Genomic DNA, 23,610 nt, shown 5'->3' on the forward strand with positions numbered 1-23,610 from the left:
AATTGATGACAAATACAGGTCAAATTTATTTGACCTGTATTTGTCATCCATTTATCAAATTGATGACAAATTTATCAAATTTATATTTATAAATTTATGAAATTTATCAAATTGATGACAAATTTATGTGAGGGTTACATTCCAGAATGTCTTGCACAATTTAAACTTATGCGTAATGTAAGTAATCACCAAAAAAAGGCGATAATAGACCTATGAGAGTAACTCTTGCATCTAGCTAAGTTACCCCATACCGGCACATACCATTCGTTTTCTTTGGTTTAAAGACTGGGAACTCTATAGAAAATGATGAGCAACCAAAGAGATTCATTCATCTTTATTGATTTACTTAGTTTATTTATTTTTTACAGTAAGAAAAAGCATGTTCACTATAACCAACACATACAGTACAACACAACAATTGAGAGAGAGAGAGAGAGAGAGAGAGATTGGGGTGGAGGATGGTCTTAGGCAGATTAATGAGAGGGATCGTCATGGTCAGATTCCTTTCCCTTGAATTCGGACCAGATAGGTGGGGGCATTACGCTAACCTGGCAGGTAGAGAGCTCCGTTGAGTGATTGAAAAAGGAATCCAGAGTTAGTTGCTTTGCACATTGCCTCTTCTTACAACAACTCCTAGTACAAACCAAGTTATAGTGTAACTTTATGTTTTTACTTTAGAGCTTCGTTCAAGATTAGGGTTTTCATCGGCTAACAAATTTAGACCATCTATAAGATTTATTGCTTGTTCAGTGCAAACAGATCTTCATTTGACAATTCTTGATAATGCAAACAATTATATAATAATATCAGTTTCACCCACTTTAGTGAACCCTATCTTTTTAGCAAGATCATGCATTTGTCTGTAGTTTGTGTATAACCGTCATCGGTGTCAGAGACCTTTGAAGGAGTTGCTAAGATCTGGACATAACTTATGCCACGAACTTTTAATACTTTCTTATGTGTGCATGCTTTGAAATTTATAATTTAAACTTTATTGCACAATCACTGTAATACATATATTCGTCACTTCAGTGAAATAGTGGGATACAGTTCTGTTATCTTCTGCATAATCTAACTCTCTCTCCATACCAGTATGTTATCACTTCTAGAAACATAAAAGTGCTGGCCAAACTAATCACCCACCGAATGAATGCATCCATCCTCTTACTTCTGATCGATAGCCATGAAATCCCTCAAGCCATAATCTCATTTTCAGGTAACATTAGTCCCAAAGAAATTATACAAATTCTTGAAATTATGGGAATTTATGAATTGGGACCCTCAGATGCTCCAGTCAGTCTTATGATTCTGGTTGTGTGATTTTCGTCAGGCAATAGAATTGTGGTAGTTGCCTTCCCATGTCTAATTTTCACCATTCTTATTTGGATTAGTATGTACACATGTATTTGTTTTATACAGAGAGAGAGAGAGAGAGAGAGACAAAGAGAAAATGATGGTGAAGATTATAGTTTTTCATTTTATTTAAGTTCCTCAGAGTCTAAGCATGCCATGTTATTTTTCAGTATACTACTGGTTAGAAAGGAAGACTGACTTCTAACCATGATATAAGTTTGAAATTATGTATGATAACCATCAAAACAGGCTTCTTGTTCAAACAGTAGTTGAGCATTCTGGTCTCTTGCAAAAGCTTTTGGCAACAACTTTTGCCCATCTATAATCGGCATCTGTTAAAACCTGATTGAGCACAGAACATGCAATTTACAGACATATTATATATGTAGCAATATGGCCTAAGTTATTGATGAACCTAAAATCATACAAAAACAACATAAAACTTGATTGTTCTATTGCCACCTCAGCTAAAGGTAAAACTGACCTGCATGCATCCTACTTTTCTCCTAATTCTTGTATTGACACTCTTGTATAAACACATCCTGCCATTCCCAGTACACTTCATTCAGTGCCTCCTGTGGTCTTCTGTCAAAAGGATATCAGCAGAATTTTGAACGATCTTGATGCCAAGAAAGCTCCATGTCCTGAGAATATTTCTCCACTTGTTCTCAAAATCTCAGCTCCCGAGCTTACTCTGTGTCACCTTTTTTTACTTTTTTATTCCTTTGATGTTTATCCTGCTTAGAATGATAGAATGCAAAAGCTTTTCAAGCAGTTTTTATCTTTTTATATATCAGCAACTAAATAGACTTTAAAATTTCACAATTATAATACAAAAGCTTTTCAAATAGCTATAGTTTAGTTGTTGTTGTTCAAGTAGTTGTAGTTTATAGTTTATTTATCAGTGACCAAATAGACTTTAAAACTTTGCAATCAAATATGAATAATTCGTAAGAAACTAATTAAGAATAATAAGAAGCATGCATAGGTCAGTAATATACAGACTGCTACACATTAGTTATAAAATTTTATTTATTTATTTATTATATTTATACTACACATTTGAAATAGTTATAAAATTATTTATTTATGTATTTTTTCTTAACAGGAGCTGTGCCAGTTTATTCTGGATATCCTGGTCGGCGTCGAAAGCAAGAGAGAAAAGGCTCTCCCGTGATTCCTTCTGCTAATGGTTACATTGAAGAGTGGTCACAATGCGTTAAAAATTTGACTGTCTCCTCAAGAGAAAATTGGGCTTATCGTTTAATTGATGGCACAAGGTGCTTTTGGCAAAGTTGTGGCAGTCAGGGAAAGGTAACATTATTTTATTATATGTATTTTATGATGCACTGTAAAAATCATTTGCAGGAGTTTTAGGGCTGAATTTTTTCTAGAAAACAAGTGGGTTTATCTTAATTTTTTTCTCCATAATACATTTTTAAATTATTAATACTTATATAACTTTCAAGTGAGACTTTCATCAAAAGTTTTTTATATGAGAAAGCCAGCATGTGCAGTAACATCACTATATGGTACTGCTCTGACACATGGAATGCAGACTTTGAATACAATTAGTATGCATACGGAAAGAACAGTTGGGAAGAAGAGTTATGAGAATGTTAAGAAGCACAGATTCTAAGACAATAACTCCAGATGACACTGGTTGCCAGTGTAATTTAAATGTTATGTGCGATGTAAGCACTGAAGAAACACAAATGAGAGTAGAATTTTCTTATGGCCCTGGGATGAGAATTTTCCTATAGTGACTATGATGAGCATAATGAACAACTATACAAACAAATTGAGTGGACTAGTAAATATGTCAATAACTTTCCAGATATTGGCTGGAGATTGTGAGTTGTAAAAGAGGCAATAAGAGAATTTTATTATCAGCAGTGACTCTTCATGAATTAAGAATCTTTAAGTAAAGGAACCACTAGGTGGTAGTGATCATAGTAGATTGATGTGGAATTTATTTAAAGATATAACTATTATCAAGGGTAAAGAGATGTGATTTTGCTTTCCTAAAGGTGACTACAATGGTCTTAGCAGTTTTTAAATTCTTTACAGTGAAAGTAGCTGATATTCTTAACAGAGATACTAAATGTTCAGGGAAGTAATTGTAGAAGTTGCTAAGCTTTTTATACCAAGAGATGCTGTTCAATGTTTAGACTGAAATTGATTCCAGATGAACGAACTGATGAGATTAGTGGAAGAAAATAAAAATATGCGGAAGGATTATAAATTATCAGGGAATATAGAAGCCTGCAGTAAGTTTAAACTAGTCTACAATCAAGTCACTAGGAGGTTAGACTTTGGCTAAGAGTGCAAAGAAAATGGCAAGGAACCCTTTGCTTATGTTAAAACCAGAAGGAAAGAGGTGGATCACATTGGTCCACTGAGTATGAATGACATAACTGTTGATGGTCCCATTCAGGTTGCTGACAACCTGTATAAATATATTGTATATATATTTAAGTGTGAAGAAATTTGGGTGTGAATATCAGAAAAAAGGGTGTGAATATCAGAAGTATACTAACTTTTAAGTGGGAGCTAAATGATTTTGGGAGATAACTAAGAAGAAATGGAAGAGAAATAATTGAGTCTGAAAGTGAATGTCACATTTGGCAGACAGCATCTATCCAGTTATATTAAAATAAGTGGCAAAAGAGGTAAGCAAACCTTTGGCCATAATTATGAGAGCCTCTAGAAATTCGTGGTGGGGAGGGGTATCAAAGGGCAAAATGAGTAATTACAGACTTGGAAGTTTGACTTCAGTGCTAGAGAAAATAATAGTCAGTGGTTAAAGAAGTAATGGCAGGATCATCTTGATAGGAATGTAATTATATGGCAATCACAGCATGGATTTCTAAAAGAGATGTGTTTGGCTAGTCTGATTAGTTACCATGACAGGGCTAGGCGCCTCCGTAGCCAGGTGGAAAGGAGCAACAGTGCGTAGTACACGCTTCTTGATTAGACCGGGGTTCGAGCCCATCACCACCAAATACGGAGGTGCGGAAAGGTCAAGGAATGACCACCACATATCCTGGAGCAATATGGCCTTAGTTGCTAATGCTCCTAAAAAAACCAAATAATGATAACATGACAGGGCTAACCAAATTTAATAATAATGAGGAGATGTAAAAGGTAGTCTTCGAAGACCTGAGAGCCACACAAGAGAATTTTTGAATATTTGAGAAGTGCATAGATGACTTTTAATAAATAAAATTCATGAAGGCAGTAAAAATTAACTTTTCAGACCAAGCCATTTCAAAATTAGCAAATATAGCTTTATTTTAACTACATTTAACCCATTAATGAATAAAGTTAAAAAAAAAAAAAATACTATCTTATAACACATCATAAAATTGCAGGGAAAATACAGGAAAAAAACTGGAATTGAATTATTAATATATATGATTTTTTATACAGATCCCAACATATGATTTATTTCATATATTAAGGTCTATAAAAAAAAATAGGTAAAAAGGCATTTTGGAGGTGATTTTCAATAGTGAAAATGGTGCATGAATAAAGGCAATTTTTTTTATGGCAATTTTTGGTTCAAGGCAGGTTTGAAAAAGTTCATGGCCTGAGTATGAAAGGTTAGTGGTATAGCATTAAAAATTTATGTACTTAATGTAACACTTTAAATAGTAATCCACCAAGTTTCATGCAATTTCAGTAACATCTTTTTTTTAATCATAGATCCTGAAGTCAAAGTTGTGTGAATGAGGAAAGATGGACAAAATCAGCCACTGTGCAGTCATCCAATATTTGGGGAAAAGTGACTAATCCTAAAGGTAATTCATGAGAAATGGTTACAACATTGGGGAGAGAATGCCTCTTTCTATTCCATGGTTAAGAAGTGGGCGGCAGAATTTAAATGAGGGAAGGAGGGACTGGTAGATGACCCATGCTGTGGAAGATCTGCAACATCCATCACTCCAGAAGTTGTTGATAGTGTGCATGATTGAGTGATAGATGAGTAATGAGCCCAAGATGCTGGCACATTGCCGGCATCTTGGGCATCATTTGAATGTGTATACCACATAACAGAGGTTTTTACTATGAAAAAGGTGTCAATACAGACTCAAAGTTGTTGACAGCAAATAAAAAATCACAAGAGTTTGTCAAGTGAAGTGAACATTTGCATCATTTTAAAACAAATCCAGCAGATTTCCTTGCAGGATTTGTGACCATGGATGAGGTGTGGGTCCATCACTTTCAGCCAGAGACCAAGGAGCAGTCCATACAGTGGAAACACAGCCCTTCTACCCCCTCCAAAGCAAGCTAGGTTAATTCTTTGGCAAGGTAATTGTATCAGTTTTCTGGGATACTGATGGAGTGTTGATAGTGGATTTCCTTCAGAAAGGCCAGACGGTCCTAGAGATATATTGTGCAGATCTTGTAAGGCATTTGTGTGAAGCCATCAAAGACAAACACTGGGGGAAAACTTAGCAAAGGGTTGTGTTCCACCAGCACACCATGCCTGCTTACAAGTCTGTCACTGTCATGGTTGCACTGCACGAATGCATTTTGAAATCTTGGACCATCCCCCAATTCACCAGATCTAGCACCATTGGATTTTCGTCTATTCCTTAATTTGAAAAAATACTGCTGGCATCCATTTTCCTACTGGTAGTGACATCATTGCTGCAGTGGATGCATTCCTGGAGGCCCAGGAGAAAACTTACTTTGCAGGTGGTAAATGTATTGACTTGAAAGGGGACTGTGTTGAAAAGCAACATGTTACCAGACTCCTCAGATAAACCCTTCATAGGCCATTAACTTTTGAAATGCCCTCATATTTTGAAAACTCAAGACAGTTGTATATTTATTTTTGTATGAATAAATGTTAAAAATTGATCTTGAAAAATTCCAACTGGTATTAAAATCATTAAGTATTTGGTTGTTACCCACAAGCTTTTTTTTTTTTTTTTTTTTTGTTTTAATATAGTTTTCTGTTATTTAAGATATTATTTTGAGACATGAATTTTCCCAGTTGATATTTTCTTGGGAATCACAGTTCAAGTGTCATATGCATCAGTAGTCACGGTTTGGCTACGTCTGTACTATGAAATAGTCACAAAGGAACTGGATACAAAAAATAATTTTGATATCATATAATTAGATTTCAGTAAAGCTCTTGATAATGTTTCACTTGAACAACTACTGTACAAATTGGAATAATGTAGTATTGCTGCTATGGATAAAGGGATGGCTGAATGCCCATTGACAGAATGGTTGTTAATAGCTATCATGTTATCAACAGATTGTCTAATTTTAAGTGGAGGGGGTTAAGATAGTATTGTTATTCATGTGGGCACTAACGATATTAGACAAATATGACCTGATCCTTTGTTGGATAAATATAGGACCTTGCTGAAAACATGCTGTGAGTTAGGTCAGAAAGTGTATGTGCCTGCAGTTCTGTCCAGACATGAGAGGTGGAATTATATGCCGAAAGCCTTGTGGATTAACTCAAGACTTAAGGGAATCTGCAAGACTCTAGAGGGAAATTTTTATCAGTGTAGCCTGCACTTGTAGGTAAGAGGAACGGTATTCATTTGAACAAAGGTAGTGCAAGGATTTTTGCCAATATCATTGAGCGTTCAGGGAAAGTGCTAGTTGGGGGGGAGAGAAGAGTAATATAATCTGCAATTATCTGATGAAATGGATCAAAGTATCTCTTGCACTCATCTCAAAAATTCTTGTTTGTTGTGAAACAGCCAATGTTGCCAATATGCATTAGCATTAGCATTAGTAGAGGCATTTGATGCAAGAAAGCAAGCTTATGCAGCATCAGCCAAAAAAAAAAAAAAAAAAACCCCACTTCCACTTCACCCCTCAGTTCGTTCAAAATACCTGTCCAGCTGAGCCTTAAACTTATTTAGGCTATCAACCTCCACCACAAGGGATGGAAGTCTGTTCCACCAACCAACCACCCGCTGGCTAAAGGCAAATTTCCGCACGTCTATCCTACATCTGTCTTTCCTCAATTTGAATTTATGCCCTCTCAGGTGATTTTTCTGAGCTAGTATATGATTGAGGATAGCAATGTTTCAAATGAGCAGGATGGGAAAGATAGGAAAACAAGCCTAAATAACTTGTTTGTTGCTAATACTAACTGTACATAACTAATGCTAACTGTACATAATCATATTACACTGGATAGCATATGCAAATTTAGAGAATAGTAGCATCAATTAAAATAAATGATGGGGAATGAGTTGATTAAAATATATATATATATATATTCTCAAATCACATGCTCTGGTTATATTCCTGAAAGAATATACACACCACCACCACTCCTCTTATCTTCCCTATCCTTTCTAAATACATCATGCATACCATAATGAAATTTGTCATTCCCAGTTTCCAGGTGGCACCAAGTTTTTGTTAGCCCTATGATGTCAGCATTAGTTGTCTTATCCAGTAGTGCAAATTCAACCATTTTATTGACAACACTCCTGACATTACTGTAGACACAGTTAAGACTAAGTATTCTTCTATAGTTTATTACTGTGATACACTCTCTGAAGTTATTTAGGCTTAGCATTAGCATTAGCATTAATGCTAATGCTAATGCTAAGCCTAAATAACTTCAGAGAGTGTATCACAGTAATAAACTATAGAAGAATACTTAGTCTTAACTGTGTCTACAGTAATGTCAGGAGTGTTGTCAATAAAATGGTTGAATTTGCACTACTGGATAAGACAACTAATGCTGACATCATAGGGCTAACAAAAACTTGGTGCCACCTGGAAACTGGGAATGACAAATTTCATTATGGTATGCATGATGTATTTAGAAAGGATAGGGAAGATAAGAGGAGTGGTGGTGGTGTGTATATTCTTTCAGGAATATAACCAGAGCATGTGATTTGAGAATATATATATATATTTTAATCAACTCATTCCCCATCATTTATTTTAATTGATGCTACTATTCTCTAAATTTGCATATGCTATCCAGTGTAATATGATTATGTACAGTTAGCATTAGTAGAGGCATATGATGCAAGAAAGCAAGCTTATACAGCATCAGCCAAAAAAAAATCCTTCCCATTTCACCCATCCATTCAGTCCAAAGGTTTGTCCAGTTCTTCCTTGAATTTATTTAAGCTATCAACTTAGTATTTTGTATTAGTATTAGCAATGGCCGCTTGGTGCAAGAAAGCCTATGGCTTATGCTGCACCAGCAAAAAAAAAAAAAAAAAACCCCCGAATATAACAATGATAGAAAAAAATAAATAAATAATATTAATAATTAATAAAAGAAAAGGAAATTAAACCTATCATCGTATGCACTTCCCTCACCCAAAAGTTCTATCCAGATGACCTTTGAATTTCCCCAAACTGTCAGCCTCTACCACCCATGTAGGCAACTTATTCCAGTAGTTTATAGCTCACTGGCTAAAATAAAACTTCCTGCAGTCCAATCTAAACATTTCCCCCGTAACTTGAATTTATGTCCCCTAGTTCTAGCATCATTTATAATCTTCAAAATTTCATCCTCATTCATTTTACTGATGCCTCTCAGAGCTTTAAACACCTCAATCAAATTTCCTCTAAGGTGTCTAGTTTCCAAACTCTGCAACCCACATATTCAAAGTCTTTCTTCATAAGGATGCCCTTTTGTTGATCTCACCAGGCGAGTTACCTGTCTTTGCACCCTTTCAAGAAGCTCAATGTCTTTCTTTAGGTGCCATCTCCATACTTGAACACAGTATTTCAAGTGTGGTCTAACAAAAGCCTTATATAATGGGATTATCATGTCCCTATCTCTACTTGCAAAAGTTCGATAGATCATTGATAAGACACCATGGGCCTTCCCAGCAACCTATTTACAATGCTCAGAGAATTTAATGTCTGACCGTATCATAACACCCAAGTCCCTTTCCTCCAGGACTGGGTTTAGTTGAACTCCACCAAGTGAATAAGTTATTTTGGGATTACCGTTTCCCAGGTGTAATACCTTACACTTTGTTGGATTAAGGCATAGCTGTCATTTTTCTGACCATTCCTGAAGTCTATCTAGGTCTCTCTGAAGAAGCTCAGCTTGAAAGTGATCATTAACTACTACTCTACCAATTTTAACATCATCTGCAAATTTACCCCTCGACGTGGGCACCTGTACATGGTGAGGGGACCTCCCAGTGATGCTGCTGGGCTTCCAGATTAGCATCGCTGGGATCTAATGCCCATACCTTGGTTCCAGGGTTACATCTTTGGAATCTGGCGTGTGCAGCCGTGCGCTGCGACCCGTGGAATTCGAAAATGGGGATCCTGGTGGTTGAGGGGCCCAGCCTTAATACACCACTTTGGCCCGTTTTGACAAGACTGGTGGTCCCAGACCAACCCGACTGGGATCAATCAGTGGGTGGTTCTTACTGCTAGGGTCAACTGCGTTCCAATAAGTCTCCCTCCCTTTGGTCCTGGGACAGGATCGAGGCTTATTGGAAACGTGGGTATGGTGCTGCTAAGCTAACTTGGCGTCCCATTCATGTACGCAGTACCTGCTGGTTCACGAATGGGCGTCCTCTCGTAGGGCTCCGTGGTGGGTAAGGTACTTAAGGCACCGGAAATTTTTATCTTACTCCTATGAGTAATTTAAATCCTTCTTCTGGGGCCCCAACAAGCCCCTACCTAATCGATCATCAGATGGGAGTGAGAGCAATTCTTCTAAAAGAGCCAGAACTGAGGAGAAAACATCATCTGTAACACCTCTTTTCCTCATTCTCCATTCCCAATTGACTGCTCTCCACCGGAGAGCAGTCAATTGGGAAAATGTCACCTTTCTTTATCCAGAAAGGATTAGAAGGGATGGCAGGTTCACCCAAATCTGTAAAATGTCTGCATTCTGGAGATATTTTAATTGAAGCATCAAACACAAATCAAGCTGAAAAAATTTTGAAAGCCACATCTATAGGGGGAATACCCATCATCGTAACCCCCTCACAAAACTTTGAACTATTCACAAGGTGTCATATCAGAGTGGGATCTTCTTCACGTTTCTGAAGAAGAGATCTGCTCTGAATTAAAAGAACAAGGAGTAACAGCTGTCAAGCGAATATCCATGCATAAGGATGGGAATCTTGTCCCTACCCGAGTTCTCATCCTAACATTTAACAACCCACGGCCTCCAAGTTCCATCAAGGCAGGGTACTTAAACTGCCCAGTAAGGATTTACGTTCCAAAGCCACTGAGGTGTTTTAAATGTAAAAAGTACGGCCACTCACAAACAGCTTGTCATGGTAACCCTGCTTGTGCTCAATGTGGTGCTAAAGATCACGAGAGCAAGAAATGTCTAGCTCCTAAGCCTAATTGTTCTAACTGCCAAGGAGAGCACCCTGCATACATTCGAGCATGCCAGCGGTGGAAAGACGAAAGGGAGATTCAAAAATTAAAAACGGAGCTGAACATCTCCTACACAGAGGCTAGAAAATGCATACAACCAATAAATAGCGGGAAGCCTTCATATGCTCAGAAGGTTTTTGCGAAGTGTGCTATCGGTACTCAAACAGAGATGACTACCACCAAGAGAGTCATTCACTCCGATAGCATGCTATTTATTGAGTTCACAAAAGCCCACCAAAAAAACACAGTCAGCTGCCACTCCTATATCCGTACCTCCTAGTGCTCCACCACTACCAAAACCAAGTGGTAAAAAAGAGCAACCAATAATAACAGAAACAATGGATGTAGAGGTCAAGGAGGTACCCGATGAATCAGTCTTGGAACTCTTTGTGGAGGAAGAAATGGACACCGGACAGCATCCATACTTCTCCAAAAGAGATAAACTCAAGACTGATAAAAGTACGCCCTCAGCAACTCGGAAGCCGTCTGATAGACCCACCAAGCCAAAATAATGGCTAAATTCCTACAGTGGAATTGTCGTGGATTCCGGCGAAATACTGATGACATCAAGGCCCTCCTGCAAAAGCACGAGCCAGTTTGCTTTTGCTTGTAGGAGACTTACCTAAAGGCAAATGATGATCCCACCACACGTAACATCTCAATTTTTCATAAGGATAGAATTGCAGATGGTCCTGCTCATGGAGGAGTCGCTATCCTTGTGGACAACCAGACTCCTGTTCAGCCCTTGCTAATTACAACCAGAATAGAGGCTGTTGCAATTCGCCTTGCAGTGGGATTTTTATTAACCGTGTGCTCTATTTATTTTCCACCTGGGACTGACATCTCCCAGGAAGACCTTGATGATCTTGTAATGCAGTTGCCTCCCCCTTTCTTACTTCTCGGGGATTTTAATGGACATAACTCCCTGTGGGGTTGTGCAGGCATCAATAGAAGGGGACGAGTCATAGAGCGTATGCTAAATGACAATGACTTTCCCCTCCTAAATATTGGAACAAACACCTTCTTCCACATGCCTACCCATATGTTTTCTGCCATTGATCTCTCTATCTGCTCCCCTTCTCTACTCCCTTCACTCACTTGGGAAGTGGAGGAGAACCCATACGGAAGTGATCACTTCCCTGTGATAACCTCGTTACACAGTGGGAGACACAGTGCCTTCCAATATCAGGAGTACCTGCCTGGCAACCCAAAGGTCGCGGGTTCGATTCCCGCCTCGGGCTTGGATCAAAGTACTGCAAAAACCTTGGGAGGTACAATATGGCCACAGAAGCCGATGCGCCAACAACTACCAAATCAAATCAATCCAATATCAGGCAAATTTTGACCTCAGTACTGTCAGTCAGGAGCCTATCGATGATGCAGTAACGTACATCACAGAAAATATCGTCCAAGCAGCTGCGAATGCCATCCCAAAAACATCTGCCCGGTTTCCACCATTTCCCAAACCATGGTGGAATTCACAATGCACAGCAGCAAAAAAGGCTCAAAACAAAGTGTGGGGGATATTCCGCCGATATCCTACCACGACCAACCTTATAGCTTTTAAACGTGCACGAGCCAAAGCACGTTACATCCGCCATCAGAGTCAAAAGGAATCGTGGATCTGTTTTACTTCATCAGTTACTCAGTCCACTAGCACTAAGTTGGTCTGGGATAAAATCCGGAAAATGAAGGGACAATATATATTCCACACTTCTTCGATCCTAAATTATAATGGATGCTCTATTGCAGATCCAACTACAATAGCCAATTCTCTTGGGGAAACATTGTCTAACATCTCTGCAACATCTTCGTATTCCCCAGAGTTCCTCGTCCTGAAACATAAAATCGAAAGACAGGCACTTAATTTTAAGTCTAAGAGTGTTTATCCCTACAACAGGTCATTCACTATAGAGGAACTGAAAAGAGCTCTCGTTCTTTCCAAAGCAAGTGCTGTTGGACCAGATGGCATCCATTATGAAATGATTAAGCATCTTTCACCAAAATCTATGGATCATCTGCTCCTTCTATATAACAGAATCTTTATTGAAGGGCAGTTTCTGGATTCCTGGTGCAAGGCAATTGTTCTTGCCTTTGTTAAGCCAGGAAAGGATCCAAAAGTCACTACTAATTATCGTCCTATTGCTCTGACTAGCTGTCTTTGCAAAATCCTGGAGAGAATGGTTAATTTTCGTTTAATATGGTATTTAGAATCAAATGACCTTCTCTTCAACATGCAGTGCAGCTTCTGAAGGAACCGGTCCACTTTGGACCATCTTATTAGACTGGAAACATCCATCCGGGTTGCTTTCCTAAAACGTGAACATTTGGTGTCTGTGTTCTTTGACATGGAGAAAGCGTATGACACAACTTGGAGATTTGGCATTTTAAAAGATTTGCATAGCCTTGGTCTTATAGGGCATCTCCCCATTTTTATTAAAAACTTTTTAGCCAATCAATCTTTCCAAGTTTGTGTGGGATCCTCACTCTCTCGTTCCTTTAGCCAAGAGGAGGGAGTACCACAAGGATCTGTTTTAAGTGTCACTCTTTTCGCCATCAAAGTAAATTCCATCACAGAACAACTTCCTCCAACTGTAAACAGTGTCCTCTATGTTGATGACTTTAGCATATTTTGTCAGTCATGCAACATGAGGGTTATTGAAAGACAACTGCAAAAAGCCATTGATCTCCTAAATTCGTGGGCACTGTCTAATGGATTCAGGTTCTCGCCGCAGAAGACCGTTTGCATACACCTTTGTCGTCAGCATAATCTTCACCCTGAACCTGAATTAAGGCTCGGACAAAATGCTATTACAGTAGCGGCAGACACAAAATTCTTGGGACTCGTATTTGATAAAAAGCTGACCTTTCTGGATCACATCCATCAACTCCGCACAAAGTGCACAAGAGGCCTGAATATTCTGCACTCTCTTTCCTCTACATCTTGGGGTGCAGAACGATGCACCCTACTACGCATCTACCGTGCACTTGTACAATCCAGACTAGATTATGGGTCCCTGGTACACAATTTGGCCAGAGACAGTGTACTTCGATGGCTGGATCCTGTCCATCACCAGGCTCTCCGTATCGCTATTGGAGCATATCGAACATCTCCTGTCCAGAGCTTATGCGTCGAAGCAAACGAACCACCATTATCGCTTCGGCGTAAGCAGTTGTCTCTAAAGTATGCTTTAAAACTGAAATCCCTGCCAGACCATCCTATGTTCCTGCAGCTTTATTCAGCACACCGAGCTGAACATTCTGACTCTGCCAGTTTACACAGACGGCTCGAAGTCGGAATCATATGTGGGATCTGCTGCTGTCTTTACAGACACCACTAGATCGGAGCAGATTCTCTCTGAATGCAGCATATTTACTGCAGAGCTGCATGCTATAGAGTTAGAGAGAGAGAGTGCAGCTCTATGCCAATACCAACGGTTCATTTTATATTCCGATTCTCTCTGCATGTTACAGGCTTTAATAACTGTGAGATATAATTTTCATCCAGTTCTGTCTTGCATTCAGCAGAAGATTCACTTTCTCCATGAATGTGAATATGATATCCACTTCTGCTGGATTCCCAGCCACATTGGGATTAGGGGAAATGATTTGGCTGACACCGCAGCCAAATCAGCAATTCCCAATAATAATCACTGCCTGTCAGTCCCCTATACAGACTACAGGCAAATAATACACCAGAAGATACACTCCCAATGGCAAGACTCGTGGAATAGACAGACTTTGAATAAATTATATCGAATAAAGCTTGTAATTGAACCGTGGCAGTCTAGTCTGCGCAGTCTAGTCCTGTGGCACAGTTTTATCAATCAGACACATTTTAATTGACTGTCCAGATTTTAGCAATATCCATTTTACCGCTTTTAATCATCTGATTGAGCCGTATACACTCAGTCAGATTTTATCCGGCAATGACAATGTGTCTGCTGTTTTTAGCTGTTTTAAATCAATAAAGGTTTTTACTTGTATTTAAAATTGACATGTTATTGTTATTTCTTTATTGATTTATCTTTTCTACATTTTATACCTTCGTTATTTTATATCTTGACATAGTGTGCATAGTGTTAGGGTCAGGCGCCACCTGTGATTTCTCGCATCTGCGCCATATGTATGCTGTGAAGAAATACAGAACTACTGTAAATGCCAGAAAAGTGTTGTCTGTTGTATATGACATATTGCGTTAGGTTCTGTTGGGTATCCTGGCATTTGGCCTCGGGGCCCCTGGTGGGACCTCACGTTGCCTGCACACACACCGCTAGGAGGTAGCCAGGCTGCCCTTTATTCTCTGGCTGGTCTCCGCCAGGGTCGCCTGGGCGTCCTGGACGAAGACCAAGTTAAAAAAAAAAAAAAAAAAAAAAGAGAGAAGAGAAGGCCTGGGGAACAAGAGGAAGGGGGTCTGAATGTGAGGAACAAGCTAAAGTGGACAGATAGAGAAGGCAGTCCACCCGAGTAAGGAGAAATAGGGGATGGGTATTTCATTTGAGTGAGCTTCCATCTCAGTTGCCACCCGGATTTTCATCCATATGCAGCCAATTCTCATTTAGTATATCAGTCTCAACCTTAGTTGTAAAAACCAATATATAAAGACCAAATGGTCAACTCAAATCAAACAAACAAAATAACATTAATCGACCATTCAGCCTTGTGGTGGGGATGGGCAATCACACCTCTCACCACAAGTTACCGTCCCCACCACGAGGAGGTAGATCACTACTACCATCCGGGCATCGCCCGGCAGCGACTATAAGCCAGCTTAGCAAATCTTAAAAAAGAACAAAAGAATTCATAATTATCAAAAATATACATCAAATTAACTTCAGTGAGAGCCAGTGTCCCAAAGTCCAACCTCGCTCTTAAATCCTCATATAGAGGACAATATAGCAAGATATGAAGGCCAGTCTCAGTCTCTCCCCACTCACAGAACTTCGTAAGGGTCAACCCCAAACGAAACAGCCTTGATCTCAAGCCATGCCCCGTAACGACGGCAGCAGCTGCAAACCCAAATTGGAGCCAGGAGCGTCGCTCCCTACTCACTATATGGACCAAGGGCATAAAGGTATACGAATGACAACCTTTCTCAGAGTTTGTCCATTGGAATTGCCATATGGTACTCAACTCATCATTGATTCGCCCCCGTTCCGCTGTTATATCAGGAAAACCAGCCAACCGCCCCACCGGGCACGACCGGATGCCAAAAATCACTCTGGTAATCCCCCGCTTAAGGGCATACCGTAAAGCAAACTGTGCCACAACCAACTCCGCAGGCATCTTCCCTGCAAGGACGCACAAGGCATCTGTGGAAACAGTTCTGCAAGCCCTGGTTATACCTAAGAGAGCAAACCTCTGTGCCGAAGACAAGATTCTACGAACATGAGAATGTTCTATATACCCTCCCCAAGCCCCAGCAGCGTAAGTCAGAATCGGGATAAAGATGTTATCATAAAGTAAGTGGAGGGCACCACCCTTTATACCCCATTCAACACGCGTAACTCGCTGGAGTTTGGCATATAATCGTTTCACCTTATCTCGGACAAAGGCAGCATGAGCTACCATAGAAAGTCGCTCTCCCAGGACAACACCCAGGTACCTGGTCTTATTAACCACTCTAAGTGAGAGATCACCAGAACGACACAAAGGAGGTCGAGTTCCACTGAGGCGTCCCTTCAGAAGCACTGCTACAGATTTCTCTGCTGAGACCTCCAGCTTATGCTGAGCAGACCAATTCAACAATTGGCCTAGAGAAGCAGCTATACGCTCCTCAAGCATCCGGCGGGACTCTCCACACACCAAGATGACTAAATCATCAGCATAAGCTATTCTGATTGTACCTTCCACAGCTTGCATTTGTAGGAACTCATCGAGAACCCAATTCCAGAGAGTCGGCCCCAGAACCGAACCCTGTGGGCATCCTCTATAAACTCTTCTCTCACACTTCATGAAAGGAGTACAAATGAGCACATATCTCTCTTGGAGATAGTCCTCAAGAAGACGGTATAAATTTCCTGGACAGAGGGACGCCCTAGCCCTGCGTAGGACACTGCCCCACCACAGAGCATCAAACGCCCCCCTAAAGTCCATGAACAAGCCCAGGACATAACGACCAGGCAGCTCATTGACGCCTTTAATCAAATTGTAAATGGCATCCTCAGCAGAGGAACCAGCCTTAAAACCGTACTGATTGTTAGCCACCAGCCCCTGACCAGCATAATGAACCATCAGCCGACCAAGAACAAGCCGCTCCAACAACTTTCCGATAACTGACAAAAGAGCTATCGGGCGATATGAACGAGGCTCATCCACAGGCTTCTCAGGACTCTTGAGAATAACCCTCAAATTAGCCGTCTTCCATACTGCCGGAAATACTCCTTCACGAAGACAAGTGTTGAAAAGGTCTAGGTACACATCAGGACACGCCTGACACGTTTTCCTCACCACAGTGGTGTCAATATTGTCCAGTCTCGGAGCACGACCTTCTCTGGTCTGCTGTAAAGCTAACTCGAGCTCAGCGGGAACAAAAGGAGACTCGCTCCCACTAGTAACATAATCTAAATTCTCCCGAACAATCTGACTCTGCAGCAAATTATCCGGAGAATCTTCAACTAAAATTGAATTGATCAAGCAGGAGACAGAGTCAGCCCATCCCAAAGTCACTCTGTCCGTCGCCACAAACGTGGACATAATTTCACCACCACAGATTTTATCAGTGACTATTTTATACACAGAAGACCAAGGATCAGCCGACTCCCTCTCCTGCACATAATTTCTCCAAGAAGCCCATTTTAATAACATAATCTTATTCTTATATTCATTCCTTTTAATCTGATACTGCAACCGCAACTCAAATGATTCTTGAGAGTAACACCTCCTCTCATATTGATACTGCTTACGCGCATGTTGAAGATCTTTCCACATACGCGTAAGTTCTGGTGTCCACCAAGGTACCGATCTTTGCGGCCTTCTCTTCTTTCGCAAACACTGTTTACATAGGTCCTGCAATACACTAGTTAATTTCCAGGCTTTCTCTGACGCAGTGAGATCATGCCACATCTCTAATTGATCAATTTTGGAATTCCATAGATGGGTAGGGGATGGGTAGAGGGATCAAAAGTCACAGGGGCAGGTGCCACTGTGCGAGTGCCAAAGGCCAAGCACTCTCTGGGAGTCAGCTTTTCAAGGAGTGCCAACCATAATGCCAGCATAGTATTTTAATCTTCAGTCTTACACTTTTATCAGTTGGGAAAATTCTATCCGACCCCAGTTTGTATTTGCACTTGAAGGTCATTGTTCTGAGCAGCTTTAAGTTCAGCAAACTTTGCCCCACTGATGGTAAAGACAGGTTGTGCGTAACTCGTTAAAGCTTTGTATGTTGTTTCATTCTGAAGCAGGTATGTTTCATGGTTACAAGGGTTATCCTGGATTTCAGTAAAAAATTTGAGCCTACAATCATCGTAAGCAGGGCACTCATACATGAGATGCCCCCATGACTCCTCTTCGCCACAGTGGCAGAATGGATTGCTTTCAATTCCCATTGCTGTCAATTTCTGTTTAAAGGGCCCATGTCCTGTGATCAGGAATGTAACTTGCAGACCAGGTGCAAACCAGGAAGGAGACTTTGGGAAAGTCATGTCATCGGATGGGAGGAATCTTCTGGTAATTTCTCCTTTGGGCGTGGTTTCCCATGAATGCTCCCAAAGTCCTTGAAGGTGTTCGAAGATACGTTTTCTTTCTTGTTTCAGGTCATTGGTAAGCTGCAGTTGAAGATTTAACAACTGTGTTGGAATTCCCGTCTTTAATCGATGGTAAAGTCCCCTTTTAATCACCTCAAGATAGAGTGGCAAGCATCCAGTAATAACCTGTAGGGCAGGGGTGCTGACAGTGCGACATGCCCTGCAGATAGACAACAGCATGAATCTTTGTATTGAGTCAAGTTTATGCTTGTTCTTTTCCAGGATGGCCTTTGTACACCAAACTGAGGCTCCATAACACACAATTGGGAGAAATGCCGCTTTATAGATGAGAGACAAAGCTTTATGCTTCAAACCCCAGTCCGCTCTGCTGACTCTTCTTATCATAGCCGTATACTTTCGGATTTTTGTGGATAAGTACTTCAGATGAGGGTGAAAGGTAAGGCCAGTGTCAATGTAGATTCCCAGGTATTTGACTTCTGTGTAGAGATGTATAGGGATGTTATTTAACTTCATTGTTGGAGGCCTGCGTATTTGTAGCTTTCCCTTGAGGAGAATCAATTTTGTTTTCTCACCAGAAATTGAGAGGTTGTGGAGTGCTGCCCAGTTTTGGAGCTTTTCCAGAGCTGTATTTGCTTTTGCTTCCAGTGCCGCTCTTGTGCCACCTTGAACCACCAGAACAAGATCATCAGCGAAGGCTAAGGGTCTAGCTCCACCCAAGTCAAACCCCAGGAACTCGTCCAGAACAATAGACCAGAGGAATGGCCCAAGGACAGATCCCTGGGGGCAACCCCGGTGAATGCATCTTGTCATAGTCTGGTATTTGTTTACAACTTGTAATTTTCTATTGCTGAGATAGGATTTTAGACTATTGTATAGGTTTTTGGACGTGTTTGTCTGCCGAAACCTCCGAAGGGCACTGGGCCACCACAGTCGATCGAAGGCACCAGCAAAGTCCACCATGATGGCTAGAGTATACTTTGAAGTTGTATGTGTGGCCTGGGTAATCAAGTTGTGTATAGCGTCTTCAGTGCTGGAGCCTGTCTTGAATCCAAACCGACATGGTGAGTTGCTTGTCGGTATAGCAGGTGGAAAGGCGATACAGCAGAAGTCGTTCTAGAAGCTTGGCCAAAACGGAGAGCAGAGCAATTGGTCGGTAGGAGGCAGGAAGTTGGGGTGGTTTATCTGGATTTTTCAGGATCAGCTTGAGAGTAGCAGTCTTCCAGGGTACAGGGAAAGTTCCTTCAGCAAGGCACCTGTTGAGAAGGCTCAAGAGTGTGGTGGGGTAGCCTTCAGCGAATTTCTTGACTACGTCGACTTCGAGTAAGTCAGCACCTGGCGTTTTGCCATCTTTCATTTTAGCCAGAGCCATATTCATCTCTAACATAGTGAAGGGCGGTTCCGTAGCCTCTGGCTGATAAGCTTGATTACTGTCGATGAACTGCTGTTGCTCCAGTGACATCGCTGAAAATTCAGTAGGGTAAATGGAATCAAGAATATTGTTTATTGAGTCAGACCAGGTAAAGGTTGAAGAGCCATCCGGTTTGAGAGTTGTACTAAGAACCTCACCTCTAGGCAGCCTATTGGTGACGATGTGGAACACGATGCCCCATGGGTCTTCATTGCCAATAGTAGAGACCAGGGTGTGCCATGATTCCTTCTTACACTTACGAATTTCCTTGGTGTACATGTTTCTAACTACCCGATATGCCTCCTGGGCAGCTTCAACCTCATGTGGGGGAAGATGGGCACGTGCACGTTGGTAAGTTTTCCTGGCTTGTTGTGCCCTCTGTCTTAAGTCCTGAAGGTCTGTATTCCACCAGGGAACAGCATAGCGGTATGGCCTCCTACGCGGAATGGACAGATCACAGGCACTTTTGATGATGGCAGTAATATTGCGTACACAGTGTTCCGGTGAGAGTGAAGCCGGTAGAGGAACATCATCCGGTAGTCTTCTGGACAGTTCCACAAGGAAGCGTTGCCAATCTGCTTTTTTGGTGTTATAACGCACAATGTCCTTTGGAATCGATGCGACACGTTCCACTGAGTGAACAAGGGAGAATGTGATCGCTCTGTGGTCTGAAGTGGTCCAGGACTCCTGGACCGTCCAGCCGGAAAGTTTGTTGGCTAAGTCAGGTGTAGCCATTGTGATATCAATTTCGCTCTCCCAGAGTGGGCCCCTGTAAGTGGGTAGATGTCCTGGGTGGTTTAAGATTTGTAAGCCTGATGTGAGGATAAGGTCCTCAAGTCTTGAGCCATTTCCTAGGGCATTCCTATCTGGTGCTTGACTGTGCCAGAGTGGCGAGCGACAGTTTGAGTCCATGCCTATCAGTAGCTGCCCACCCGGGAGGAGCTGGAGTGCCATTTCAATCAGAGAGATCGCAGCAGTGATGTCTTCACCTGGATGGCTGTAGAGAGAGAGGATGAACAGTGATCTAAGAGATGTCATGATTTGGGCACAGGCACTGATGGAAGTGCATAGTGGGGTGATCTTGGTTGCTGTGATATCAGGGTTTCTGATGACAATCGCAGCCCATGGTTGGTCATTTGTACAGTGGACAATTTTATATGATGAGGGGTAGCCCACAACCACCCCAGAGCGAACATAGGGCTCCTGGAGCAGGATTAGATCTATTTGTTTTTCCTCAGCCTTTATCTTCAGCTGGTCTGCAACGACTCTTGCTCTCTGCGCATTTAATTGTTCAATTCTTATCTCTAGTTGGTAATTGGGAGAAGGAATTCTACCCATAATTTATCCGCATTTGGTAGAGACTTTACTTTTAGATAGACAAGGCAGTTGGTATTTCGGATGGAATGTTGGTGTGGAGCCTTTGCAGCCTTGCAATTTGCGCAGTTTGGTGGCTGATCTCTGACAGGACAATCCTTATAGTCGTGTCCCTTTTGGGCACAGTGGCCACATGTGGATTCATGCTGGTTGCAAGTATGTGAGGTATGGCCAAAGCGGAGACACCTGTAACATCTGCAGACAGGAATATATTCTTTGAATCTATGGCTGCCCCATCCAATGAATATTCTGTTTTGAGCTCCCAGAATTTGCCATGCTCTGGTTGATAGTTCGATTACCCAGTTTACGTTTGTAGGTGACTTGGTCTTCTTTTTGTATTTCGGACTAATATCATCCACGCTAGCCTCATCTTGCAGGTATATACTTAGATTTTTATTAAAGATCTCGGCTTTAAGCTCCTCTGGTGTTAAGCTCTTGTCCACATCAAAGATCACAACTGAAGGCCCTTTTTTCTTTGGGGCTTCTGCCCTTAGCCCGAAATTTGTTATATTGGCATTATTCAGGATGGTTTGTGCCTCCTCCCTGGTGTCTCTTTCTATTAAGACTCCTGGATGCCTGGTCTTTCTAATACTCTTTATTTTTACAGTTTTCATCTGCTCCTTGAAGTTTTTTGTGAGTGCTTCCTTGACCGCTTCACTGGTATCTAAATGTGCGTCTTCCACTGGTTTAACCAAAATAACATGTGATTCAGGCTTTCTTACTGCCTTTTGGTTTTGTACTTTTCCTAGTTGGTTGGGCACATATTGAGCTCCATTCCTCAATGCCTCTGAAAAGGAGCGGGGGCATTGTTGCATTTGTTTTTCCCCCTCGTGTGTGAGAACTTCGATTTTTGCTTTAAGCCTCTCGTGGTCGACGTGCAATTTTTGGACCACTGTCTCCATTTTACTGAAGATCTCTCACGTCAATTCTAATGGCAGCAGTAATTCTACTTGATTGCTTAGCCATGTATTTTTCTAGGGTTCCTCTTAATGGCAATAATCTGTTCCACTGGAGTCCCAGTCAACGGGGGAACCTGGGTAATTGGGGGTTCCTGACTCTTTTTTCCTTCATGCTCAGTTTCTTGACTCTTTTGTTCTTCGTGGTCAGATTCGCTGAATGATTCATTGGCAGCCTCTTCAGAGACTTCCTTCGTTGTTGGGACATCTGTAGCAGACCTTCTTCTACCCTTCTCTTTCTTCTTGGCCTTGGTCTTCGTAGGTTTATTCATACCTTCCCCAGTTGCCGGGGCCTCATTCCTTGAACGGATGGGGTAATCCGTCTGTCCCTTAACTATCAGTTCAACTTCAGCGTCGCTCATGTTGTTTTAGTGGGTATCTGGATTAACGAGAGGAATACGGATAAACGATTATCTACTCGTAGTAAGTGCCAAAAAAAAAAAAAAAAAAAAAAAACCACAAGTAATTGGTCAAATAGGGGCTGAACTAAGTTGGCGATTTTTTGCAGGCTGACTGCAATGTTTTAGAAAAAATATATTTACATACATTGAAAATAAATGATCAAATAGGGTAAATTTGTAAGCTCTGGAAATAAATTACCTTATTGTATAGCTTGCCCTTCTTAAGTTCAAACAAGTAAACAACAAACACGGTGCACTATTAACTACTTTCTATTTCTTGAGAAACAAAAGGCAGAGAGCCTTTTGTTGGAGCCTTGTTGCTCGAGGCAGGGATTAGCCTAATTGCGAGTACGTGCAGCAGGGTGGCATTCGCTCTAAGTGCTATGATACACGTGCATCCGGTCACTACTGCTAAAGCATATAATTATGTCTATCTAAAATTATCAAAAGTAAGTTTACCTCAAAAATTCGGGGCCGATAGTTGGAACTTTTGTATAGATGACATCTTTAGCTTTCAGGATATCCGAAATAATCTACACTTGGTTGCATAATTGCACTTGAAATTAAAGGAAATGTAAGAGCACAAAATCACTAGACTGACACACTCACCGCCCCGAAGCCAAATTGTTTAAAACTTTATATCTTGACATGGTGACCTAAGTAATTAGGTCAGTGAAATTTAAATTTTTATATATCACCTTGGTTTGGCGCATTATAGCCTTAGTTGCTAATGCGCCAATAAAACCCAACAACCAACCAACCATCTGCAAATTTAGACATCACGCCCTCTATCCCTTCATCGATGTCGTTTATGAAAATTAAAAACAACAGTGTTCCTAATACTGATCCTTGGGCAACCCCACTTCTTACATCAACCCAATCTGAGGAATAGCACTCTGCCTCCTGCCCTGAAACCATCCTGCTATCCATCTAAGGATTTTCCCAGTGATTCCAACCTGTTCCAGCTTATAAAGCAACCACTCATGTGGGACTGAGTCAAGAGCTTTGCTGAAATCTAAATAAACAATATTGAAATTATTCCCTAA

The 23,610-nt window shown here is 41.0% G+C and overlaps 1 protein-coding gene across 1 annotated transcript in view; it reads left to right on the forward strand.

The window, feature by feature from the left end:
* The window catches only part of HERC2 (E3 ubiquitin-protein ligase HERC2), a 971,627-nt gene that overhangs the window by 499,190 nt on the left and 448,827 nt on the right, over positions 1-23,610 (forward strand). The window contains exon 48 of the mRNA XM_090372402.1: positions 2,462-2,667. Within this exon, the coding sequence (XP_090228528.1) occupies positions 2,462-2,667 (206 nt within the window). The remainder of the gene's footprint in view (positions 1-2,461; positions 2,668-23,610) is intronic.

Source organism: Mastigoproctus giganteus, chromosome 1 (assembly GCF_048544385.1).
Source record: "Mastigoproctus giganteus isolate SK-2022 chromosome 1, ASM4854438v1, whole genome shotgun sequence".
Lineage (NCBI taxonomy): Eukaryota > Metazoa > Arthropoda > Arachnida > Uropygi > Thelyphonidae > Mastigoproctus > Mastigoproctus giganteus.